The sequence below is a fragment of the Balaenoptera ricei genome, chromosome 6 (assembly GCF_028023285.1).
Source record: "Balaenoptera ricei isolate mBalRic1 chromosome 6, mBalRic1.hap2, whole genome shotgun sequence".
NCBI lineage: Eukaryota > Metazoa > Chordata > Mammalia > Artiodactyla > Balaenopteridae > Balaenoptera > Balaenoptera ricei.
The window spans coordinates 2,946,620-2,973,006 of record NC_082644.1 but is presented as its reverse complement, the minus strand read 5'-3'; the positions used below and the strand labels follow the sequence as shown (position 1 = coordinate 2,973,006).

The 26,387-nt window shown below is 39.1% G+C and overlaps 1 protein-coding gene across 7 annotated transcripts in view; it reads left to right on the top strand.

Annotated features, from left to right (window-relative positions):
* NEK1 (NIMA related kinase 1) overlaps positions 1–26,387 on the top strand; it is a 224,020-nt gene that overhangs the window by 12,201 nt on the left and 185,432 nt on the right. For 3 of the 7 annotated variants that reach the window (XM_059926736.1, XM_059926737.1, XM_059926732.1), the window contains exons 1-3: positions 6,769–7,188; positions 22,695–22,843; positions 23,506–23,602. In XM_059926736.1, the coding sequence (XP_059782719.1) occupies positions 22,727–22,843; positions 23,506–23,602 (214 nt within the window). In that variant the 5' untranslated portion in view covers positions 6,769–7,188; positions 22,695–22,726. Of the gene's footprint in view, positions 1–6,768; positions 7,189–20,887; positions 20,983–22,694; positions 22,844–23,505; positions 23,603–26,387 lie in introns of those variants that run through there. The other 4 variants (XM_059926738.1, XM_059926733.1, XM_059926735.1 and 1 more) reach the window with 2 other exon arrangements.

The window sequence follows — 26,387 nt, the reverse complement described above, 5'->3', positions numbered from 1 at the left end:
TTGTGGTGGCATTCATGTTTCCTGCAAAGGTTCATCTCAGTAATGGCTCCACCATGTAAAGATTCCCTCAAGATAGTCAGTCTTGGTCAGACAGGCTGGGACCTCCTTGATTACATTTTGAAGGCTTTGACAGGGCTGACAATCTTCCAGTTTCATGATTCTCTCCTATAGATCCCCTATCTAAGGCTCCCTGGAATTTGATACACTCTGAGCTATTCATCCAAGCTCGTCCCCAGTTCAGTCTCATGGTGAGACTCCTGTCTCAGGCTCTACCCAGCTCAGGGCTCAGTGTTTTGCTCTATTCTTCCTGGAAATAAATTGTGATCTTCCTCCTCAGTCAGAGCTCCTCCTTCTCATATGAGCTCTTGTGGTTACCCAGCCCAGAAAGCCTTAAATTTAAGACCTGACTAGATAATGTTTTATCTTTGCATATGAAGCTAGACCTACCAGATTAAGATCCAGAAATGCAGCAGGCTGCTGCAATTTCCATCCAAGCTCCCTGCAGCTAATGGTTAGTTTAAACTGTACATTTAGCATAAGGCCAGAGTAGGCTTTCAGGAGTGTGGCTTAAAACTAAAAGCTCTCCTCTTAGAATATAAAAAGATGGAGTGCACAGACACTGAGTTGTTTTCCTCTTGCATTTGAATATTACATGTTTTCAAGAGGTCTGGATTTTAGAGAATGTGTTTCCTCCTATTTAAGGTTTTAGGTCTTCCTCTTCCCCAGTCACAAAAGATGACTCATGTGTCAGGATAGTTTGATCCCATACATAAAGCTACACAAACACATGGCCTTTTCATAACTTCACAAAGGGAAAACACTCAGTGTAAGTGGACTGCCAACCACCTGCACTAATTTGTTATCCTCCCATTTGTCTCATTGCTGCCTGCTTTCTGGAAAGAACAAACCACAATACCCAGCCCTGAATATGTCTGTCCCCATCACCCAGCATGGCACTCAATTTACTGTGAATGAATGACAGGGTATATTTCTGAAAAACCTCAGTGGAAGAGTACTTTAGTAATAGTCCCTTTCTGCTTGCCATGTTATACACTGCTATGAATAAAGGTTTAAGGAATTTTCTTTTTTTTTTCTGCCAGAAAAGAGGTCCACAAGTATAATTTTATAACCATATTTAGGATAGAAGGTCTGTTTAATTATCATCATTTTAAAAATTAATTTAGGAATTCCCTGGCAGTCCAGAGGATAGGACTCGCTTGGCACGTTCACTTGGTATGGCACCGGTTCAATGCCTGGTCAGGGAGCTAAGATCTCACAAGCCATGTGGTGAGGCCTGAACAAAAAATTATTTTAGTGTTGGCATTTCTTTTTTTTTTCAAATGGAAATATTGTTGAAACCAAGCAGGGTCCTGTGGGGGTCTTCCCTGGGGACAGACCCCTCCTTCCCCCCCATGTCCCCTGCCTAAGCATTTTAGAAACGCTTTAGCCTCTTAGGCCTTCTCCAGGTTCCAAACAGCAAATTTAAGCAGAGAATTGAGAAAATACATAAACAAGAAAATAGTCAAACAAGATGGAATAATAAAAGTGTAGCCATAAAACAAAGTCAAGGACCTTTAATTACTCCTCAAGGGCAATAGGTACTATTCTGAGCCACGTCCTTTGAGCTGTTTTGCAGATACTGAAACCCCCACCACGTGGAAGAAGTTAACTGCATGCTGACCACCAGCACGTAGACCCCAGACTGCTTGGAGCCAGAAAACTGGTAATTGAGTTTCCTGGAATATCACCCTGTCAGCTCACCATCAACCAATCAGAGAATTGTACACAAGCTGATCATGCACTCTGTGACCCTCTCCTTCCCCAGCCTTTCAAAACCCTTCCATGAAAGTCATCAGGGAATTTGGGTGTTTTGAGCATGAGCTGCCCATTCTCCTTGCTTGGTGCCTTGTAATGAACACTGCACTTTCCTTCCTCACAACCTGCTGTCAGTAGATTGGCTTTACTGAGCGAGGGAGAGTGGACCCAAGTTTGGTTCAGTAACATTGTTTACAGAATTTCTTGATTACTAAAACAAACATATTCTTTAAAAAAAAAAAAAAAAAAAATATATATATATATATATATATATATATATATATACACACACATATTTATTTATTTAGCTGCACTGGATCTTAGTTGTGGCACACGGGATCTTCATTGCCCTGTGCAGGATCTTTAGTTGCAACACGTGGGATCTTTTAGTTGACGCATGTGAACTCTTAGTTGCAGCATGTGAACTCTTAGTTGTGGCATGTGGGATCTAGTTCCCTGACCAGGGATCAAACTGGGGCCCCTTCATTGGGAGGGTGGAGTCTTAGCCACTGGGCCACCAGGGAAGTCCCAAAACAAACTTTTTCTTTTTAAAATGGACACATTGAGTAAGAAATTAATAGGTAAATGGAAGACAAATCCATAAATAGACACAGGTATAAATAGTAAATGTAATGTATGATAAAGTTTACATTTCAAATCAGTGGAAAAGGAAATCACATTTAACAAATGATTCTGGCATAACTAGCTTTCCTCCAAAAGAAAACCAAGTTATTCTCCCTATGTTACTTATATATAAAAATAAATTTCAAGTGCATTAAATTCATTAGACAATTAAAACCCAAGAACATTGAGATTATTTAGATAATTCTGGGGTGAAGGAACATTCGCTTGGCAAGATGAGGAACCTAAGTGACAAAGAAAAAGACTGATAGATTTGACCACAAACAAATTGACAAATTTCTGTATGGTCAAAGATGCCATAAAACATATCAGCAACTCTAGCCAGGGCCACAGGGAGAAAAAGCACCACCCAGCAGACCCCTGCTTGACTTCCTGGCCTCAGAAGTGGGAGAAATAATAAATCGTTGTTGTTTTAGGCCACTAAGTTTTAGGGTGGTTTGTTACACAGAAATATATAACCAAAGCACAGGAGTACCTGTTAAAGTGAAAAAAGAAAAAAAAAAAAGTATGCTTTTTGACCCAGCAAACCCTCTTTTCAGAATCTGTCCTTCAGAAGTAATAATACCAGTGGAGACCATCTCTATGTCTGTTGAGTGGGATCTAATGAAATAGATTTCGGTACATTTATCTCATGGAGTATTGATATAATTAACAAGAATTAATTGATCTCTGCAGAAATGTTCATGATTTACTGTTTAAAAAATTCAGGTGGCAAAATAACGTATATACTATAATCTCATTTTAAAAGATTAAAACTAATATATATTAATACAAGCTCATGTGTTTTTTATGAGCTTAGAGAAAAATGTAGATTATATATGTGAAACTGTTAACAGTGGCTTCTTGGGGGAGTGAGCGCAGGGTGAGTTCTGGAAACAGACTGCATACGGACCTTACGTATGCAGGTTTGTGTTATTGGGTTTTTGCAAGGAACAGACTTTTTGTTGTTTGAAAGAAAAATCCAATAAAATATTTAAATAAAAAGAATCAAAGGAACCTAAACACACTCTTGTTGTAAAAAGAAAAAAATATTACCGAAGTATATAAACTAGAAAGAGAAATAATCAGGTAATCCTTTTAACTCAGGTAATGAAACTGAGTCCCCCTAAAACCAAGTTCCCTTACTGAGTTTATGATTCATCTCTCCATCCGAAATTTTATCCCCTTTCTTGTCCCCTATGACCTCAATCCTATGCTCACTGAACACTCATCAACCAGAATCAGATGACTAAAATTATTGTTGTTGATAACATTGTTAAAGTACTAAAATTACTATTATAGATATCATTAACATATAAATGCAGGTTGTTTCTCCAGGGCAAGATGAGCTCACAGACCCCCCCAGCCATGGAACACCTGGCCAGAGAATCATAATCCCGAGACATCCTAACTCCTGATTTTTGATTAAGAAATGTGACAAGACAATGATTAACCCCAGCTTCTCTGTTTTTCCCCTTTAAAACAAACAAACAAAAAACACACACACACACAACTCAAAGACCAAGGGGGAGTGGATCTGAGGATTGTCTCCCACCCCCTTGCTTGGATCCCTGCAATAAACCCTTACTTTGCTGCAAACTCCTGCTGTCGCTGTCGGAGTTTGGCTTTCTACGCCTTGGGCACTGGCCCTTTGCTCTGTTACAGTAAAGAGTAAACTGCATTATTTACTCAACAGTATGTCAGGGGCAACTTTCTGTGTCAGTACAAATAGATCCCAATCACCCTTTTTAGTGTTTTCAGAATACTCCATTGTTTGGATATATTGGAATATATTCAGTCAATTCCTTATTGTCAGACATTTAAATTGTTTTTAGTTTTTCTGATTATAAACAATGATGGTTACCTTGTATATATATATATATATATATTTGCCCTCTTGTCTTAGAAGTGAACTTGCTGTCAAGGATATGCATATAGCTGTCATGCCTTCTGCAAAGACTATAGCAGTTTATGTTCCCACCAACAGTTTATGACAGGAGCCTAAAGAAGGATCTGACTAATCATTCTTCATGAAAGCAGCAAAAAAGAATTTACTTAGATTAGCAATTGGCAATGTTTTCATGTTGCTTTGCTGTACAAAGGGATGTGGGTAGAACTGGTATTATTGTGCATTCAGACACCAAAATTCCTACTGACTGGGGGTGGGAGGGGTCACAGGAGGTTAGCCTAGGAGTCGGGAAATGAGGGAAACAAGTCTTTTGCTTGTAGATTGAAGAGAGGAGATACACCAAAGCAGACTGCCCCAGCTTGCCAGGTTGGATGACTTGCAGTGCCATCTTCTGGCAAAGAAGCCAAAAACGTTCAATTTCTACGCTAGCAATAAAGTACTTCTTATAAGCAGGACTAAACCAGACTGGCAGGAGAACCCAGAGAGGTTTTAGGCGCTGGTGTGTTTGGGAGGGCATGAGGGGGAAGGAAGCAGATTTCTTTGAAGCCAAGGTCTGAATCATTTACATCTGAGGTCTCTGGCAGAATCTGTGGTGTCTCTGCCACGCTACACACAACACATACAAACAGGTACTACAACCTGGGGAGTAACTAAGGTGGCTAGACCACCGTCCTCCTGCAGCCTCGAGTTTGGATTCTCCAGTATCTCGGCTTTACTCTAGGGAAGGCAATTTAGCTGAAGGACTACAACGCACCTGATCCCTTATTACACAAAGTCTGTCTCTATCTTTCAAAGTCCTGCAATGAAGAAAGGTACTTAGACCACTAACCCTTTCAATATACCAGCGAGTAATGCATACACCCGTTAGATGTAAAGGGGTAGAACCACATTTTGTTTATTTGTTTTGTTTTTGTTTTAATTTTTTTCTCTTTAAACCAAGTTATACTAAAAACAAATTTCAAGACTTAAAAATACTTTCTTGCTTTAATCATCCAGAATATACTAGGAATAGGCTTGCTTTTTAAAAACATTCTGTTTATTTATTTATTTATTGAGGTACAGTCAGTGTACGATATTACATAAGTTTCAGGTGTACAACACAGTGATTCAATATTTTTACAGGTTATACTTCATTTATAGTTATTACAAAATAATGGCTATATTTCCCTGTGCTGTACAATATATACTTTATCATTTATTTTATACGTAGTAGTTGTACCTCAATCCCATACCCCCATCGTGCCCCTCCCTCCTTTCCTCTCCCCACAGGTAACTACTAGTTTGCTTTCTGTATCTGTGAGTCTGTTTCCTTTTTGCTGTTTTTTGTTTGTTTTGTTTTTTAAAATATTTATTAGAGGGCTTCCCTGGTGGGCAGTGGTTGAGGATCCACCTGCCAATGCAGGGGACACGGGTTCGAGCCCTGGTCCGGGAAGATCCCACATGCTGCGGAGCAACTAAGCCCGTGAGCCACAACTACTGAGCCTGCACTCTAGAGCCCCCGAGCCACAACTACTGAGCCCGTGAGCCACAACTACTGAGCCTGTGCTGTAGAGCCTGTGAGCCACAACTACTGAGCCCGTGCATCACAACTACTGAGCCTGTGCTCTAGAGCCCATGAGCCACAACTACTGAGCCCGTGAGCCACAACTACTGAGCCTGTGCTCTAGAGCCTGTAAGCCACAACTACTGAGCCCATGCATCACAACTACTGAGCCTGTGTTCTAGAGCCCATGAGCCACAACTACTGAGCCTGCGAGCCACAACTACTGAGCCCGTGTGTCACAACTGCTGAGCCCATGTGTCACAACTGCTGAGGCCCACACACCGCAACGAGAGGGTCACCACGATGAGAAGACCGCACACTGCAATGAAGAGTAGCTCCTGCTCCCCGCAACTAGAGAAAGAAGACCCAACGCAGCCGAAAATAATAAATAAATTTATAAAGGAAGAAAAAAAATATTTGTTGGATTATAGCTGATTTTTTGTTACATTCACTAGTTTATATTATTTTTTAGATTCCACATACAAGTGATATCATACAGTATTTGACTTATTTCACTTGTCTTGCTTTTTAAAGCAAATTTAGTTTAAAAATATGGCATCCCTAAGAAATGGCCCTCAAGTGTAAAAAAAAAAATCCCTTTTTCTGTGCGGTATGTGCGGGACGAATTTATCACAGGCTTTACTCCACACCAGCTTCAGTGGGTTCTGGCTGCCGCCTGGCCTCGCTCCTGTGAGTGAGGGACGCTCCGGTCTCCCTTTCCTCCTCTCCCCTCCTCCCGCACCTAGAGAGCCCACCCCCGCCCCCGCCCCCGCCCCCGCCCCCGCCCCCGCCCCCGCCCCCGCCCCGGCCTGCCCTTCCCGGCCACCCCCGTTCCGCGCCGGCTTCGGCGCGCTGACGTCACATGCCCGCGCCAGGGACGCCCCGCCCTCTGCTCTGGCTCCGGGATTTGAGGCGCTGCTTGTGGAGTCCTGAGCCCGAACCCGGAGTGCATCTCCGCGTTGTCGGGTAGCCAGCGCCCGCGTGGCGAGGCTGGGGGACGAACCGGCAAGGAGCCCCCAGCCCCAATGCGCCCGGCCCGCGAGGCCGCCGGCAGCCGCCTGTGAGAAGTTGGGGGGCGGCGCCCGGGGAACACCCCACGCCGCCGCCGCCGTTGTCAGGGGCTCGGAAACCGGTTTGTTTCGTCCGGCGGCGCGGACCTGTGTCCCGGGGCGTTGGCCGGGGCGGCGCGGGCTGCGGCCCGATGCCCTTTCCGGACCGCCGGGGGGTGCCTCGGGCTCGCTGAGCCCCGCGGGAAGGCGGCGACCCCCGGACGGTGCCCGCCCACGGCCTGGGTCCTGAGGTGAGCTGCGCTCGGGGCGGCGTGACGTGCGCGATGGTGGGGTCGCTCGGGAAACGGGAGCGCTTGCCTCGACTTCCGATGTAGAGGCCGCGGGGTCCTCCCTGCAGCGCGCGGAAAATAGCACCAGTAGCCGCACCTCGTCAAGATGGGAGTTCTCTAAGGAACCGTGTGTGTTACTGAGCATCCTTTGGACATTATTTAAAAAGCGATAGTGATCATGGAATTAAAATAAGAATAGATGCGTTGCTATGGGTAAGAAGTAGTTTACGTTGCTTATATCTTGTCTGCGATCTTTACGTACACCTTTTAACTGGAAAATGAGTCGCAGTTAACTGGCTGGCCCATAATCTTGTATTTCAGTTCCCGTAGTTTGATTCAACAATTTCTTTATGGAAGGCATTGAAAGTTCTAGGACTTGTAGAGTTCATCACAACGCTTTTTTTTATGCAGGCCAGATTTTTGTTCTCTAATGTAAGATCCGTCCCCCAAGAAGCAGAAATTTTTGTATTGCCAGGGTACGTTATATCAGAAATAATTATGAAGGATTAAAAGTAATATCCAGTGTATGCTAATAATGGCCTTTTCTTATGATTCAGCAGTATTGCAGAGATGATGGAGGGAAGCCAGATATGGAGAGAAGTAGTTCTTTGTTTCTGCTTTAGATTTGTCTGAAATTAGAGCATCCGCAGATCTGTTTTAACGTTGCGCGCTTGTTTTTGGTGAGAGGTAAGGAGCCTATTTTGTGGGAAAACAGGTTTTTGCACGTTAAGAGTCACCTCTGGGAGTTTAGTAAAGGTTATGGAACTTGGCCACAGGAGTTCTTTTGAGGTCATTTTAATAATGCATGGACGTTGTACTCCAAGTAAATTTTCCTCTGTCTAATCCCCTGGACTTGAATATATCCATTTCATGAATGTAAACTCTTTATTTGCATGTTGGTACTTTCACTAGGGAAGCTGGTAATTGTTGTCTGAATAGTCTTACAGAGAGGAATAGACTTACAGAGAAGAACAACAAATATTTTGAAAAAACTCTGTTAGGAATCCCGCTTTTGCTTTTCTGCTTTTTTGAATTATGAGAAATAAGACAGGGCTTTTCCTCATTGAGGAGTTAAACTGAGCCTCTCCCATAACCCAAAATGGTATTCATTATTTGGGGAGAACTATGTGTGTAGATCCTGGTTGCAGACAGTACCCTGAGGGCTTTCTGAAATCTGTTGACACTTCTTTACCAGTGTTTCCCTTCAGGACAACTTGCTTGTGTATCAAATAGCTGAAGCAGCTGAAGAGGCTTAATGTTCCAGATTGGTGGGGATACAGCTTTTCATTCATATACTCTGAAATTTTTCTCATTCAGTGCACAAAATTTTATTATGTCAAACGTTTATTTGTGGCTTAAAGGTGTTCTTAGTAAAAAGTGAGGAAAGATGTCTAACTTGACTAGAGGCTAAGATATTTTTTCTGGAGCGTAGTTGACATACTTGAAAACAGTGATGCCATATAGAAAAATTTGATGGACATTTATGTATTTTATCATCTGAAATTTGTGTTGGTGTAAAGCGAAGAAAATGGATTTAATTTTTTTTCCATATGGCTACCTAGTTGTCTAAAAACTATTTATTTCAAAATCCATCTTTTCCTTACTGATTTAAAATGTCACCATGGTCATCCACCAAATTAAAAAAATTTTTTTTATATATTTCTGGACTTTCTATGATTTACCTGTCTAGTTCATAATTATTACTGCTTTATAATGTGTCTTGATATCAAGTAGAACAACTCTTCCTTCCTTGCTCTTTTTTTTTTCAGTATCTCTGGCTATTATTTCTTCTTTTTTTCACATTAACTTTAAAAATCAGCTTGTCTGATCACCCTCACCCCCAGAGTCTGTGTTTTTACTAGGGAAGCATTAAATTTAGAGATTAAGAATTAAAATCTTTCAAATATTGAAACTTCCTTTCCTTTTCTGCCTTCCTTCCTTCCAGGTATGTCTTTTTGTTTTTTCTTCATTTTTTCTCTCTGTTCTTTTGTTGAATATATTCTGCTGGTTTATTTTTCAGATTACCAATCCTGCTGTATGCTGCCTGCTGTAAAACCCATGCAATGAGTTCTTAATTCCAGATATTTTATATTTTAGTTCTAGAAGTTCATTTAGTTTCTAAAAATAAATTTCAGTTTTTTGTTGGAATTCTCCATCTTTTAAAAAATCACTTTTGTCCATCGTTTCCTCTTATTTTCTTGAACTTATTAATCAAGGTTATTTGAAGTCCCCTGCTGATAGCTCCGTATTTGAGTCGTTCGTGCGTCTGTTTCTATCGTTAGGACTAGTCTGTTTTAGTCTTGCCCTGTATCTGCACAACTTAGGAGTGGGCTGACTGACAGGAGAGGAATTTATGTGCACATCTTTGGCCTCCTGTTCCTTCTCCTCCTCCCCAGGATTTTGGCGGCCCTAAACTCTGACCTCTCTGTCCTCAGCCCATAAGGCTGCTGCTTTCTACTCAAGCTCCATTCTGCTGTGCCACAGTTGGGAAAATGTCTTCAGGGAAAAGGCTGGGGTAATGTGGGACTCACTAGGATATCCCCACCTCTCAGTGAATTTCTTTCTGTTCTTTTATATGTTTTACTCAGGGTTCATGATTGTTTTTGGAGGCAGGGTGGTCTGGTACAAGTGCACCATCATGGTCAGAACAGTCTAACCGTTCATTATGTCAGCTTTCATTCAGTCTCCCAGACGGTATTTCCATTCTCAGCTGTGATGGGTGTTCCTAATCTGGAGACATCTCTCGCCTGCTGCCAAGATGGGAGGGGTGGTCACCTGACTGGGAGAGGGGATGGAGGAGCTGTGTGTCAGACAGCTTCTTACAAAGTCTCCGCCAGTTACTGAGCTAGTCTGTGGTGGAAGTGACTTCCTCCCCACTCGTGGCTGAGGACACAGCTTTCTCTAGTTTCCTGAGTCAGTTGCTGCTTGCTCTTGTGGTTGTCAGCTTCCAGAATTTTACTGCCATTGCCGTCTCTCCTCTTCTGCCTTTCTGGTCCTTTCAAGCTGCGTTAGCTGGGTTTAGGGAAGAAGCAGGGATAAATATGTACGTTCAGTCTGGTATCTTAAATTGTAAGTTACAGTTTATTTTTTGGCTTTTTAAAGATTTAGGCTAAAGATCTGTGGCATCTTTTGATTTTTCTGAAGGAAAGGCTTTGGCCATCTCTCTGTCATTCCTACTCTTTGTGGCTAATAGTGCAATTTTAAATTGTTGAAGTTTCCTACTTTCTGACCTACTTTTTAATTTTTTCCTCCTTGAGTCACAGACTTAGAATTCATAGGGCCCTTAAGATAGTATTATATTTAAATCTTTAGTGTTTTTAGATGAAGAAACTAAGACCCAGGGAAGTCGGGTGGTTTGCTTTTGGTCATGTAGCTTTTCTCTTCTGAATCCATTGCTTTATTTGTTATATCACAAGACTCTTGGAAATCTTAAATATCAAAATAATCTCTAATTTTATACTTTGAATATCTTCAGTATCACATATGTATTACGAGGATTAAACTGATGTAATTGTTAGAGACCTTAAGATACTGTCAAGTTGGTATGTGATTTCCCTCTGACTTTGGAAGCTGAAGCATATAAAGGACAAATATTTATTTATAATTTGGGTTTATTACAGTAATGAAATTAGAACAGGATCCGTGTGCTTCTTCAGTTACATGTTACGATTTTGGGTGTGTAAACCTATAGTACATTTTGTTGTTACCTTTTATTAACTTTGGTTTAAAAATCTTCTAGAGTTGTTACTCAGCTGAGAAGTCTCCTGACTAGGAAGTAAGTACCCCAGTTAGATATGCTTTAAGACGCTGAAATTATCTATCTTGCTGTGTTTTCCCTTTCACTTCGTCTGGCGTCCGATACTAGTCAAGTGTAGACTCTGCAGAATAGGAGGGGTTGTTGGTTGCTCTGAAACTCACCTACCATGCCTTTCATTGTCCAGAAAGGTGTCTGCACTGGACGTTGTTTGGTGGCAGTGAGAGCCGTCTTTCTTCACTTCCAGGGCAGTAGATTCTCCTCCACTTTCCTGAGGTGGCAGAACACACTATAGTCCTGTGGTGGGCAGCGGACTGCGGTGCTAGGACCCTCGGAGTCTTCATCTTGTTAGTGCGGTCCCTCGAAAGGAATTGGCAGCTCCATTTTGGGGGAGGGCCAAATGGACTAATTGTGTTTTTTTCTTGGCAGAAGTCACAGAGTAATGATGGTTGTGAAGTAGTCTCATTGTACGGTTACTATTTAATGTAATTTGATTTATGAAATTTAGTTTTCTAAGATGAGTTTATATTTTTTCTAAACAGCGTGGTAATGTGATATCATGTCCTGGAGAAATCATTAAATTCTGGCTGGTGCCCAGAGAGCTATTATATTATGCCGGTTGACCAAACTTGGGCTTGAAAATATGTTTGGAGTGACTTTTCTTCTTTAACTCACTAGCGATGCTGTAGTGCTGTCATAATAGTTAATTTCTTGTTTCTCTTACAGCTGCTAAAAGCCATGTCATTTCTTACAGAAAGTTTGAAATAGAAAAGTTTCCTGAGGTAGAAGAAGGCTCTTTACCACAAATTTCTATTAAGCATGATTATCCCATTGATTTACCACAGGCAAAGTTCTGGCCTTTGAGTCTTACAGGCCCAGGATACGAATTTTGCCATTTAAGGAGACTGGATCAATATATCAGAGGCAAAATAAAATTAAATTTAGTATTAATGGGTGAAATGAGAACATGGATTTGTTCACTTACAATGAGAGATATGGTAAACTGTCATAGAACTTTTAATATAGTCTTCATGACAAGCTCATTTTCTCCTAGAAGGGAATCGTACGTAGAAAGCCTGCTTGCTATGGAATGGAAATAGAAAAGAGCAAGTTATGTGAATCACTATTATTTGAATTATTTATTTATACTTTTTTTTTTTATCAAAGTATAGTTGACTTACAATATTATATTAGTTTCAGGTGTGCAATATAAAGATTCGATTTTTTATACGTTACGAAGTGGTCACCATGATAAGTCTAGTTACAGTCTGTCACCATATAAAGTTATTACAGTGCTATTGACTGTATTCCCTATGTTGTACGTTACATCCTCATGACTTATTTGTTTTGTAGCTGGAAGTTTGTACCTCTTAGTCTCCCTAACCTATTTCACTCATCACCCCCCCCAACCCCTCTAGCAACCACCAGTTTGTTCCCTGTGTCTATAAGTCTGTTTCTCTTTTGTTACATTTCTTCATTTGTTTTCTTTAATGTATTCCACGTATAGGTGAAATCATACAGTATTTGTCCTTCTCTGTCTGACTTTCTTCGCTTAGCGTAATGTCCATGTTATTGCAAATAGCAGATTTCATTCTCTCTCTCTCTCTTTTTTTTTTTGGCTGTGCCACGCAGCTTGCAAAATCTTCCCCAACCAGAGACTGAACCCAGGCCCCGGCAGTGAAAGTGCCAAGCCCTAACCACTGGACTGCCAAGGAATCCCCTCATTCTTTTTTATGACTGAGTAATAGTCCATTGTATATATATACCAAGTCTTCTTTATCCATTCATCTATTGATGGACAATTCGAGTGCTTCCATATCTTGGCTATTTTAAATAATGCTGCATTGGGGTGCACGTATGTTTTTGAATTAGTGTTTTTGATTTCTTCAGACAAATGCCCGGAAGTGGAATTGCTGGATTATGTGGTAGTTCTATTTTTAATTATTTGAGGAACCTTCATACCGTTTTCCAGAGTATCTGCATCAACTTACATTTCCACTGAGAGTGCACGAAGATTCCCCTTTCACTACATCCTCTCCAACACCTTTTTTTGGTTGTCTTTTTGATAATAGCCATTCTGACAGGAGTGAGGTGATATCTCACTGTGGTTTTGATTTGCATTTCCCTGATGATTAGTGAAGTTGGGTATCTTTTCACGTGTCTGTTGGCCATCTGTAGGTCTTCTTTGGAAAAATGTCTATTAAGGGTCTCAACCCATTTTTTAATGGGTTTTTTTTTTTGATGTTGAGTTGTATGAGTTCTTTGTATATTTTGGATATTAACTCCTTATAAAGTATAACGTTTGCAAATATCTTTTCCCATTCAGTAGACTGCCTTATTGTTTTGTGGATAGTTTCCTTTGCTGTGCAAGTTTTTTAGTTTGATGTAGTTCCAAATGTTTATTTTTGCTTCCATTTTCCTTGCCTGAGGAGAGGTATCTAAAAAAATAGTGCTAAGATTTCAAAGAGTATACTGCATATGTTTTCTTCTAGGAGTTTTATGGTTTGAGGTCTTACATTTAAGTCTTTAATTCATTTTGAGTTTATTTTTATATATGGTATGAGAAAGTAGTCCAGTTTGATTCTTTTGCATGTGGCTGTCGAGTTTTCGCAACAACCTTTATTGATGAGGCTGACTTTTCCCTGTTGTATATTCTTGCCTCCTTTGTCTTAGATTAATTTGCCCATATTAGTGTGGGTGTATTTCTGGGCTCTTTATTCTGTTCAGTTGATCTGTGTATCCGTTTTTGTGCCAGTACCGTACTGTTTTGATTACTGTGGCTTTGTAGTATAGTTTGAAATCAGGGAGTGTGATACCTCCAGCTTTGTTCTTCTTTTTCAAGATTGTTTTGGCTATTTGGGGCATTTTATATTTCCATACAAATTTTAGAATTATTTGTTCTAGTTCTTTGAAAAATGCCATTGGTATTTTGATAGGGATTGTATTGAATCTGTAGATTGCCTTCGGGAGGATGGTCATTTTTACAATATTGAGTCTTCCAATCCATGAGCACAGTATATCTTTCCATTTGTTTGTGTCATCTTCAGTTTCTTTCATCATTGTCATACAGTTTTCTAAATATAGGTCTTTTATTGATACCTCCTTAGTCATATTTATTCCTAAGTATTTTATTCTTTTTGCCACAGTTGGAAATGAGATTTTTTTCTTAATTTCTCTGATAGTTCATTGTTAGTGTATAGAAATGCAATAGATATCCGTATATTCATTTTGTATCCTGCACGTTTACTCTATTCATTTATTAGTTTTAATAGCTTTTTGGTGGTGTCTGTAGGATTTTCTATATATCAGGTATTTCTAGTATCATGTCATATGCAAACAGTGACAGTTTTACTTCTTCCTTTCCAACTTGGAATCCTTTTATTTCTTCTTCTTGTATGATTGCTTTGGCTAGCAAAGCTACCAGTTGCTTTGATTTGACTTGCAATACTATGTCGAATAAAAATGGCAGTATTTGGCATCCTTGTCTTGTTCCTGATCATAAAGCAAATACTTTCAGCTTTTCACTGTTGAGTATGCTGTTGGATGTAGGTTCATATATGACTTTTATTATGTTGAGGTATGTTCCCTCTATACCCATTTTGCTGAGAGTTTTTATAGATGGATGTTGAATCCTGTCAAAAGCTTTTTCTTCATCTATTGAGATGATCGTATGGTTTTTATTCTTCAAATTTCTTCATGTGGTGTATCATATTGGTTGATTGGCAGATATCTCACCATCCTTGCATCCCTGAGTTAAGTCCCACCTGATCATGGTATATGATTCTTTTAATGTATTGTTGAATTTGGTTTGCTTATATTTTGTTGAGGATTTTTGCATCTGTGTTCATCAGTGATATTGACCCTTAAAGTGATATTTTCCTTTTTTGTGGTATCTTTGTCTGGTTTTGGTATCAGGTGATGTTGGCCTTGTAGAATGAGTTCAGAAGTGTTCCTTCCTCTTCAGTTTTCTTTGAGTAGCTTGAGAAGGATAGGTGTTAACTCTTCCTTAAATGTTTTGTAGAATTCACCTGTGAAGCTGCCTGGTTGTGGACTTCTGTTTGTTGGGAGTTTTTTGATTAGTGATTCAATTTAATTATTGGTGAGCAGTCTTTTCATACTCTTTTTCCTTCCTGTTTCAGTCTTGGGAGATTGTATGTTTCTAGAAATTTATCCATTTCTTTTAAGTTGTCTATTTTATTGGTATATAATTATGTACAGTAATCACTTATGATCTTTTGTGTTTCTGTGGTATCATTGTAACTTCTCTTTCATTTCAGATTTTATATATTTTTCTCTCTATTCATAAGTCTGGCTAGAGGTTTAGCAATTTTCTTTATTTTTTCAAAGATCCAACTCTTAGTTTCATTGATCTTTTCTATTTTTTTTTAGTCTCTATTTCATTTATTTTTGCTGTGAACTCTGTTTTTTCCTTCTACTAACTTTGGGTTTTGTTCTTTTCGTAGTTTCTTTTGGTGTAAGGTTAGATGGTTTATTTGAGATTTCTTGTTTCCTGAGATAGTCTTGTATTGCTGTAAACTTCCCTCTTAGAACTGCTTTTGCTGTGTCTCACGGATTTTGGATCATTGTGTTTTTGTTTTCATTTGTCTCCAGGTATTTTTTGATTTCGTGTTTAATTTCTTTAGTGATGTATTTGTTGTTTAGTAACATAGCTGCATTTTTTACTTTTTTGCAGTTTTCTTCTTGTAATTGATTTCTAATCTCTGTTGTGATCAGAAAAGATGCTTGATATGATTTCACTCTTCTTAAATTTATTGAGACTTGTGACCTAGCATATGATGTATCTTGGAGAATGTTCCATGTGTGCTTGAAGAATGTGTGTTCTGCTTTTGGATAGAACGTTCTATATATATCTCTTTAAGTCCATGTGATCTAATGTGTCATTTAAGGCCATTGTTTCCTTATTGATTTTCTCTCTGGATAATCTGTCCATTGATGTAAGTGGGGTGTTAAATTTGCCTACTGTTATCGTGTTTCTGTCAATTTCTTCCTTCATGTTTGTTAATATTTGCTTTAGGTATTTAGGTGCTCCTATGTTGGGTGCATATATATTGACAATTGTTATGTCTTCTTGTTAGATTGACCCCTTTATCTTGTCTATTGTTATTCTTTGTCTCTTTTTTTTTAACATCTTTGTTGGAGTATAATTGTTTTACAGTGATGTGTTAGTTTCTCCTTTATAACAAAGTGAATCAGTTATACACATACATATGTTCCCATATCTCTTCCCTCTTGCATCTCCCTCCCTCTCACCCTCCCTATCCCACCCCTCTAGGTGATCACAAAGCCCCGAGCTGATCTCCCTGTGCTATGCGGCTGCTTCCCAGTAGCTATCTATTTTATGTTTGGTAGTGTATATATGTCCACGCCACTCTCTCACTTTGTCCCAGCTTACCCTTCCCCCTCCCCATATCCTCAAGTCCATTCTCTAGTAGGTCTGTGTCTTTATTCCCGTCTTACCACTAGGTTCTTCATGACCTTTTTTTTTCCCCTTAGATTCCATATATATGTGTTAGCACTTTGTCTCTTGTTACAGTCTTTGTTTTAGAGTCTTGTCTGCTGTAAGTATTGCTACACCAGCTTTCTTTCCGTTTCCCTTTGCATGGAATACCTTTTTTCATCCTCTCACTTTCAGCCTGTGTGTGTCTTAGCTCTGAAGTGAGTCTCTTGTAAGGCAGCATACATGCTGTGTCTTTTGATTGGAGCATTTAGTCCATTTACATTTAAAGTAATTATTGATAGGTGTGTACTTATTGCTCTTTTGTTAATTGTTTTCTCATTCTTTTTTAAATTCTTTTTGTTTTTAGTTTGCTCTCTTCCCTTGTGATTTGATGGCTATCTTTTTTTTTTTGGCTGCGCAATGTGCCTTGTGCAACCTTACTTCCCCGACCAGGGATCGAACCTGGGCCCATGGCAGTGAAGGTGCCGAGTCCTAACCACTGGACTGCCAGGGAATTCCCTTGATGGCTATCTTTAGTGTTACGTTTGGATGCCTTTCTCTTTTTTGTATATCTATCTATTATACGTTTGGTTTGTGGTTACCATGAAGTTCATATATAACAAGCCCCTTCCCTCCCTAACCCTCTCTCCCCACTGTCTCTCTCTCCCCACTGTCTCTCTCTCTCTCCCTCCCTCCCTCCCTCTCTCTTCTCTCTCTCTCCTTCTCTCTCTCTCTATATACACACACACACGTATGTGTGTGTGTGTATGTATGTACTGTGATTATTTTAAGTTAATGATCTCTTAAGTCCTAATGCATTCTCACAATTTTGTGTTTTTTCTCCCTACCCCCCCAAATTGAATGTTTTTGTCTTCATTTTTTTGCATCTTTTTGTTTATGTATCCCTTAACTACTTATTGTGGATATAGATGATTTTACAACTTTTCTTTTTTAACCTTCCTGTTAGCTTTATAAGTGGTTTATTTACTACTTTTACAGTATGTTTGCCTTTACCAGTAAGATTTTTCCTTTTGTAATTTTCATATTTCTAGTTATGGTCTTTTCTTTTCCACTTAGAGAAGTCTTTGTACATTTCTTGTAAAGCCAGTTTAGTGGTACTGAACTCTTTTCAGTTTTGCTTTTCTGTAAAACTTTTTATCTCTCCTTCAGATCTGAATGATAGCCTTGCCAGGTAGAGTATTTTGGGTTATAGGCTTTTTCCTTTCATCATTTTGAATGTATTATGCTACTCCCTTCTGGCCTGCAAAGATCAGCTGATGATCTTTTGGAAGTTCTCTTGTACATAACTAGTTGCCTTTCCTTTTTTTTTTTTTTTAAGATTTTTTTGATATGGACCATTTTTTAAAGTCTTTATTGAATTTGTTACAACATTGCTTCTGTTTTATGTTTTGGTTTATTTGGCTGCAAGGCATGTGGGATCTTAACTCCCTGACCAGGGATCAAACCCACACCCTCTGCATTGGAAGGTGAAGTCTTAACCACTGGACAACGAGGGAAGTCCCATAACTAGTTGCTTTTCTTTTTTTTTTTTTTTTTTATTTATTTTATTTATTTATTTTATGACTGTGTTGAGTCTTCGTTTCTGTGCTAGGGCTTTCTCTAGTTGCGGCAAGTGGGGACCACTCCTCATCGTGGTGCACGGGCCTCTCACCATCGCGGCCTCTCTTGTTGCGGAGCACAGGCTCCAGACGCGCAGGCTCAGTAATTGTGGCTCACGGGCCCAGTTGCTCCGTGGCATGTGGGATCTTCCCAGACCAGGGCTCGAACCCGTGTCCCCTGCATTGGCAGGCAGATTCTCAACCACTGCGCCACCAGGGAAGCCCCACTAGTTGCTTTTCTTTTGCTGCTTTTTTAAAAAATATTTATTTATTTTTGGCTGTGTTGGGTCTTCATTGCTGTGCACGGGTTTTTTCTAGTTGCGGCGAGCAGGGGCCACTCTTCTTTGCAGTACGTGGACCTCTCTTTGCGATGGCTTCTCCTGTTGTGGAGCATGGGCTCCAGGTGCACGAGCTTCAGTAGTTGTGGCTTGCGGGCTCTAGAGCGCAGGCTCAGTAGTTGTGGCACACGGGCCCAGTCACTCTGCAGCATGTGGGATCCTCCCGGACCAGGGCTCAAACCCATGTCCCCTGCATTGGCAGGTGGACTCTTAACCACTGCTCAACCAGGGAAAAGCCTTCTTTTGCTGCTTTTAAGGTTCTGTCTTAATCTTTAATTTTTGCCATTTTCATTTTAATGTTTCTTGCTGTGGACCTCTTTGGGTTTATCTTGTTGGGGACTCTCTGTATTTCTTGGACCTGGATATGTTTTCTTTCCCAGGTTAGGGAAATGTTCAGCTATTATTTCTTCAAATAAGTTCTCTTCCCCTTTCTCTGTCTCTTCTCCTCCTGGGACCCCTTATAATGCTAATGTTACACATTGGATGTTGTCTTAGCGGTCTCTTAAACTATCTTCATTTTTAAAAATTATTTTTTCTTTTTTCTCTTCAGCTGGGTGATTTCAACTACTCTGTCTTCCAGTTTGCTGATCTGTTCCTCTGTATCATCTAATCTACTGTTTATTCCTTTTAGTGTATTTTTTATTTCAGTGATTGTATTCTTCATATTTGTTGGGTTTTTTCCTTCTGTTCTTTAACTCCTTGTCAAACTTCTAAGAGTGTTCATCCATTTTTCTCCTGAATTTATTGAGCATCTGTATGATCATGACCTTGAACTCTTTATTGGGTAGATTGCTTATGTCCTTTTTGCTTAGTCCTTCTGGGGTTTTGTCTTGTTTCTTCCTATGGTATGTATTCCTCTGTCTCCTCATTTTACTGAATTATCTATCTTTATTTCTGTGAATTAGGTAGGTCGGTTGTGTTTCCCAATCTTGGACAAGTGGCTTTGTGTAGGAGTTGTCCTATGGGGCCCAGTGGCACACTCCTCTTTGGTCACAAGAGCTATGTGCTCTAGGAGTGTCCCTTTTGTGGGCCCTTTTTTGGTGGGGCTGCCCTGTGGCCTGGTTGATTGTCAGGTCCTGCCTCCTGTGGTGGCTGCCACTGGTGGGTGGGGCTGGGTACTAGCGTAGCTGACTACAGTTCCCCAGGGGGTGGCCTCCAGGGCTGTTGCCATCTGGTTAGTGGTTGGGTAAGCTCCTGTCGCTAACAGGCTAGAGGGAGGACTCCAAAATGGCTTTTGCACCATCAGTGTCTTCATGGAAGAACAGACTTCCAAAAATGGCTGCTGTGAGAGTCTGTATCCCCAGGGGAGTCCCAGTGGCCCTCCTGCCTCTACGGGGGGCTCTCCAAGATTAGCAAGTGGGTTTGATATAGGCTTCTTTCAAATTACTGCCTCTCAGAGCTGTATCTCAGAGTGGGTGAGATTTTGTGTGCGCCCTCTAAGAGTAGAGTCTTTTTTTTCTACAGCGCTCTGGCTCTCTTGTATGCAAGCTCTGCTGGCCTTCAAAGCCAGGTATTCTGGGGGCTCATCAACCTGGTGCAGGAGCCCTGGGCTGGGGAGCCTCATGTGGGGCTTGAACTCCTTGCTTCTCGGGGAGGACCTCTGCATTTGTGATTATCCTCCTATTTGTGGGTCACCTGCCCATGGCTGTGGGTCTTGTCTATCCTGGGTCTCCACCACTCCTACCCATCCCATTGTGGTTCCTTCTTTGTATCTTCAGTTGCAGAAAATCTTTTCTGCTGTTCTTCTGGTTGTTCTTATAGGTAGCTGCTCTTTAAATAGTTGTACTTTTGGTGTGTTTGTGGGAGGAGGTGAGCTCAGGGTCTTCTTACTCTGCCATCTTGGCCACCCCCCCCTAAATTAAATATTTATTATTTTTTGATTAACAAACTGAATTCGTGTATCTTCACAGTATGTGTGATCTTGCCAGTAGGCAGTGCTAGAGGTTGCTTTTGGGATACTTTTTCTCTCCCTACCTCTCCCTCCATCTATCCTCCTCCCCTTCCCTTCCCTTTTTTAAATTTTCACTACCTAACCTATTGTACTCTCGCTTCTGTCTCCACCACTCTCCTGAAGTTACTCTTGATGAAATTAACAACCTTAATCAAGTATCTTACGGTTATTTGGTACAGTAAGTTTCTAAGTGTGATACCGATGGCAGAAATATAAGGAAAACATTAATAAATTTGTTCATATCAAAATAAACTTTTGTATTTCAATAAAATTGAAGACAAATGGCATATAAGCAAAAAAAATTCATGCTGGAGAAGGGCTAACATCGTCATTAAGAAGCTTTTACAAACTAATGAAAAGAAGATGAACTTGAAGATGGTGGAGTAGAGAGATGTGGAACTCACTTCCTCCCACAAGTACATCAGAAATACATCTATGGGGCTTCCCTGGTGGTGCAGAGGTTAAGAATCCACGATAGATAACTGTTTCTCCTAAATTCTTAGAGTCAGAGGAATTTAACTAAAATGAAAAAGCAGAGGAACTACTCCCAAGTAAAAGAACAAGAGAAATCCCCTGAAGGAACAAACAATGAAACAGACCTCTCCATTCTACCAGACCCTGATTTAGAAAAGGAGGTAATAAAAATGCTGAAGGAGTTAAGAAAGATTATTGATAGAAATTCAGATCACTGTAACAAGCAACTAGTAACTATAAAGAGGATGCAATGTTTATAGCAGCACTGTTTATAATAGCCAAGACATGGAAGTAACTTAAGTGTCCATCGACAGAGGAATGGATAAATAAGATGCGGTACATATATACAATGGAATATTACTCAGCCATAAAAAAGAATGAAATAATGCCATTTGCAGCAACATGGATGGACCTAGAGATTATCATTCTAAGTGAAGTAAGTCAGACAGAGACAAATATCATAAGATATCACTTATGTGGAATCTAAAAAAATGATACAAATGAACTTACTGACGAAACAGAAATAGACTCACAGACATAGAAAACAAAACTGTGGTTACCAAAGGGGAAACAGGGGTGACAGGGACAAATTAAGAGTTTGGGATTAGCAGATACAAACTACTGTATACAAAATAGATAAACAACAAGGACCTACTGTATAGGACAGGGAACTATATTCCTAATCTTGTAAACACCTATAATGGAAGAGAATCTGAAAATATGTATACATGTATTTGGAATACTTTGTTGTGCACCTGAAATTTACACAGTATTGTAATCAACTATACTTCAATTAAAAAACAATAAAGAAGACTGTCCCAGTAGAAAATGGACAAAGAACCTGAATGAATAGTTCAAAAGAGAAGAAATACAATAGTTCAGAAATGTGGAAGAATTTTTCAGATTCATTGGTAAGCAAAGGAACTTACAAAAAAAAGCGAGACACTACTTCCCCCCATCCAACATAATGAATAACAATAAGAACAGATTGTGGCACAGTGCTCACTGTGTGTAGGGCACTGTTCTCCAGACATTAATGAAATTGACTAATCCTCCCCGCAGCTCTATAAGCAGGTCCTGTTGTCCACATTGTACAGATGAACAAACTGTGCCACTTAAAGATAAGTAACTTGTCCAAGGTCAAATAGCAAATAAGTGCTAAAGCCAGGATTTAAACCCAGGCTGTCTGACTCTAAGGTTTTAGTGCTCTTTGACTACTACCCTTTATTGCCTCTGAAAGATTTTAATAAATAATAACCACTGTCAAAAGAGTACGTAGGAACAGGCACTTTTATTCACTGCTGGTCAGAATGCAAGCTAGTAGGCGTTTCTGTAAGACAAGCAGTGTGTTTGAAAGCTTTAACATGTGCATATTCTTTGAACTCACAGTGTGTACTGTGGAAATCTTTATAATAAGTACATAAAAATGTATGTACAGAAATTTAATCTGAAGTTCTTTTATAATAGCAAAACACTGTAAACAGCTTAAATGTCTAAGAGAGTATTATTTAAACAACTTTGGGAAATAGTCTTGCTAAGCTTGTATTCTTATTGCAGGTAGTAAAGTAATGCTGCTAATTAATTAGTTCATGTATGAAAAGGTTTGCTTCTTCCTCCATTAAGTATGTACAGTATTTGACTTTCCAAAGTATTCTTATAAGATTGAAATGTCACTGGTTTTCTCTTTTTAGCTATCTCTAGGTTGCATGACTAAAATTGAGGTAAAGTTTATTTAACCTTCAGTAAAGATTTTATATATCTTTTTTTTAAGTAAGCAAATCTCTGAGGAATAGAATTTGAATTAAATATTATAATTGTTATAGGTGACATGCTTTATTTCTATTAACTGTTACTCTTTTTTTTTTATATCTAGCCTATCTGTTAAGATGCCTTAGAAAAAGAACCATGGAGAAGTATGTTAGAGTACAGAAGATTGGAGAAGGTTCATTCGGAAAAGCCATTCTTGTTAAATCTATAGAAGATGGCAGACAGTATGTTATCAAAGAAATTAACATCTCAAGCGTAAGTATATTTTTTGTTTGGTCATCCAAGTAGAAGTCTGGTTACAAGAGAGAATAAAAAAATATATGGCAATGCATGACCTAAAGTGAAAGACTGCCATAATCGCAGAGAGAACCACTAATTTCAGAAGAGTCTGTAAATCCTTTCAGATTTTTTTCTGTGATGTGTGCTCATGTTTATGTGTTTAAAAAAGATACCTCACCTACTGTTCTGTGACTTAATCTGGTTTGAACATCTTAAAATGTTTTTGTTATATTTGTGCTTTCAACTTATTCTTTTTAACTTCTAGCTATGTTTTAGTATTTGGGCTGTGCTTCATTGGTAGCATTATTATTATTTTTTAAATATTTATTTATTTATTTGGTTGCACCAGGTCTTAGTTGCGGCAGGCGGGCTCCTTAGTTGCAGCTTGCGGGCTCCTTAGTTGCAGCTTGCGGGCTCCTTAGTTGCGGCTTGCAGGCTCCTTAGTTGCGGCATGCATGTGGCATCTAGCTCCCTGAGCAGGGTTTGAACCCAGGCCCCCTGCATTGGGAGCACGGAGTCTTATCCACTGCGCCACCAGGGAAGTCCCGGTAGCATTATTTTTAACCACTCTCTTTTTGATGGACTTTTATGTTGTTTATTTACTTAATTTACTATTTTCTTTTTTCCTTCTATTTAAGATGTCCAGTAAAGAAAGGGAAGAATCAAGGAGAGAAGTTGCCGTGCTGGCAAACATGAAGCATCCAAATATTGTCCAGTATAGAGAATCATTTGAAGGTCAGATAAATTTTGCAAGAGCGCTCAAAAGAACTCCTAAGCCTTATGACAACTGTTGTATACTTCCCTTTTAAGGATCTTTTTGTGAATTATTCTCAGGAAGAAAAGTATATCATTTCTGCTTCAGTACACATGCATTTTAGACATAGGAGGAACAGTCATTTACACCTTTTTAAACTTCTTTTAAGTGCTACCATCACTGCCACTGAGAAAATGTTCTGATTTTAGAAAGTATCCTGCTTGAGAGTGTTCTCAGGTTCTTAAAATATTATAAAGTATTGCTGTTTTGGAAATATCTACCATCATATTTGGTAATGCAGGAACTAAGATAAGACAAAGCTTCTGTAAAGGCAGGAAAAGGTGGTTTATTGAAGTCATTCCCATTATCGTAAATCTGTGTCGGTTGCAAAATAGAAAGATAATCTAGATTGAAAGTAAAAGATAGTTTAAATGACCATTTCAGTGTCGCATTACATACCAGTTTAAGCAGCTGAATTAAAGTATCCTTGTTCCCAAATAAACTTGGTATCTATTAAAGTAGAACATACTTTTAAAAAGTATATGGATCATTAACACCTTATGCCATAAAGTACTCAGTTTATTTATTTTATGATGGCAGTGAAATGAGGCTTTATAGCTCATGTGAAAGAGTACAATGTTAACCATCTCTTCTTTCTCAGGACCTTGAATTTCCTTTATTTATCTTTCCCTTAGCATCTGTCTTTTAGTTTCTTTCTTCTTTCATCACCAAGATTTTACTATTTCAAGGTAAAAGGTTTGAATGTATGTCAACACATATTCTATCAGACGTTTTGTATTTATGTTGAATGCTTCACCTAGAAACATCTGAATGATTCAAAAGGGATAGCATGTTCTTTAAATAAGGTTATATTATTACTGGCGTTTAGTTTTAAAGGAGTAAACGGTCATGGTAAACATACTCAGGAGTGCAGACATGCATGAACCCCAAGCTCTCTGTTCCTCCCACTCATTCTCATTCCCTAGGGGTAAGCAATGTGAATAATTCCACGTTGATTCCTTAACTGTATTTTCTGTGCCTGTGTGGAACAAGCATATGTGTGTAGCCTTTGATGTTTAAAAACAAGTGGGATCGTATCTATGTATGTCTGCATCTAGTTCTTTTCACTTTGTCTCTCATGGGTATCTTTCCATGTCACTGTGTATTGATGCACCCCATTTTTTACAACTTTCTTGTAACATCTGCAGTGTTTTCCATTGGATGCACTTTATGGCTGTATCGCAATTTGTTTAGCCTCTTTTCTGTTATGGATACTTAGGTTGTATTTAGTGTTTCACTGTTACAGGTAGTGTTGCACTGGACGTCCTTGTACAGGTGTCTGTGTACCGTGGCAGTCTTTTAGGAGTGGAGTTCTTAGACTAAAGGGCATGAGAGTTCCTTTTTCTCACAAGCTCTCCAACCCTGGCCTGTAAGTTCATTCTCAGATTTATAAGATGTAGTTTCATCTGGTGATTCTATACATTTGGTATGGAATTTGGTCCCTGTTTCTGCCTCACCTGAGCCATCTTCTCATTTTAATCATGTAGCTCTTTGGACCTCTTAGTTTCTCATAGAGCTTCTGGGAGCTCTGAAACACAAATATTTAATTTTTCTCTAAAATGATTAAAAATACCTTACATATGTGAACATTTTAAATCTCTCAATTTTTAAAAATAAGCAAGTTGGTTAAAAAAGTGAAAATTTTGATGTTATTTTGAATGTCTGCCATGAAAGGTGAGGAAATTAGCGTCTTTACAGTTCCTCCCCACTGATTTTTGTTCATCTTGACAGGGTAAAAATATTTAATAATTATCTTTTGTTCTGAAGTTATAGTTCTTAGAGTTTTTTGGTCTTGGTTCTGTATTTAGACAGATTCAATTCTTATTGTTAGTTCTTTTATAACTTAGATACCCCTTTCCAGAGATACTTGAATTTATCTCCAACTTTTCTGGATTTCATCAATTTTTTTTCATGATGAGCTTATGGATGCTGTATTCCCTCAATGCAGTTACTGTTTGCATTTCTGAGAGTGTCTAACTGACGCTTTTATACGTGAATAAGTATCTTTGATGACCCCTTTTCCCTTACAAGCACATTATGTCTTCTGGCATTGAATGTTTCTGTAGAAAAGTTTGAGTTCAGCATAAAGCTTCTCCTCTTGAAGGTAATTTACTTTATCTTTCCTCAGTGCTCGAAGGATTCTTTCTTTAGAATTGAAATTCACCAGAATATGGTTTAGTATTAATAATTCTGATTCTGTCTCTCTTGGAACATTTTGTACCCTTTCTGCCTGCAGATTCTAGTTTTTCTTTGTTTCAGGAAAGTTTTCATTTCACTATTTTAAAAATATCCATATATACCTTAAAATAAGGAAAAATATTCCAAAGTTTGTTTGTCATAAAGTTGTCTTAGCTTGCAGATGAATTCTTTCTTATAAAATCTCTTGTATTACAGGATGTGCTCTCAAATTTTAAAATACATTAAATAACAAAGTGGGTTTGGGGAGAAAACTTCACTGAGTTAGTTTTGAGTGCTTATAGAGGCCCTCAGGCAGAATCGGTTTTAAAAAGAGGCATCAAAGAAATTTAATACTGATGTCATAATTGCAGATATTAGATACTGTTGTAAGTCTTCTAAAGTCACTTAAAAGGCAGTATGGTTATGTTGTGACAATCATGCATATGAACTCTCTAGGATGATTTTTTTAAAGTCCCAATATTACACGTATGGGAATTAGGACATAGAAAAAATTCCACTGACAACATA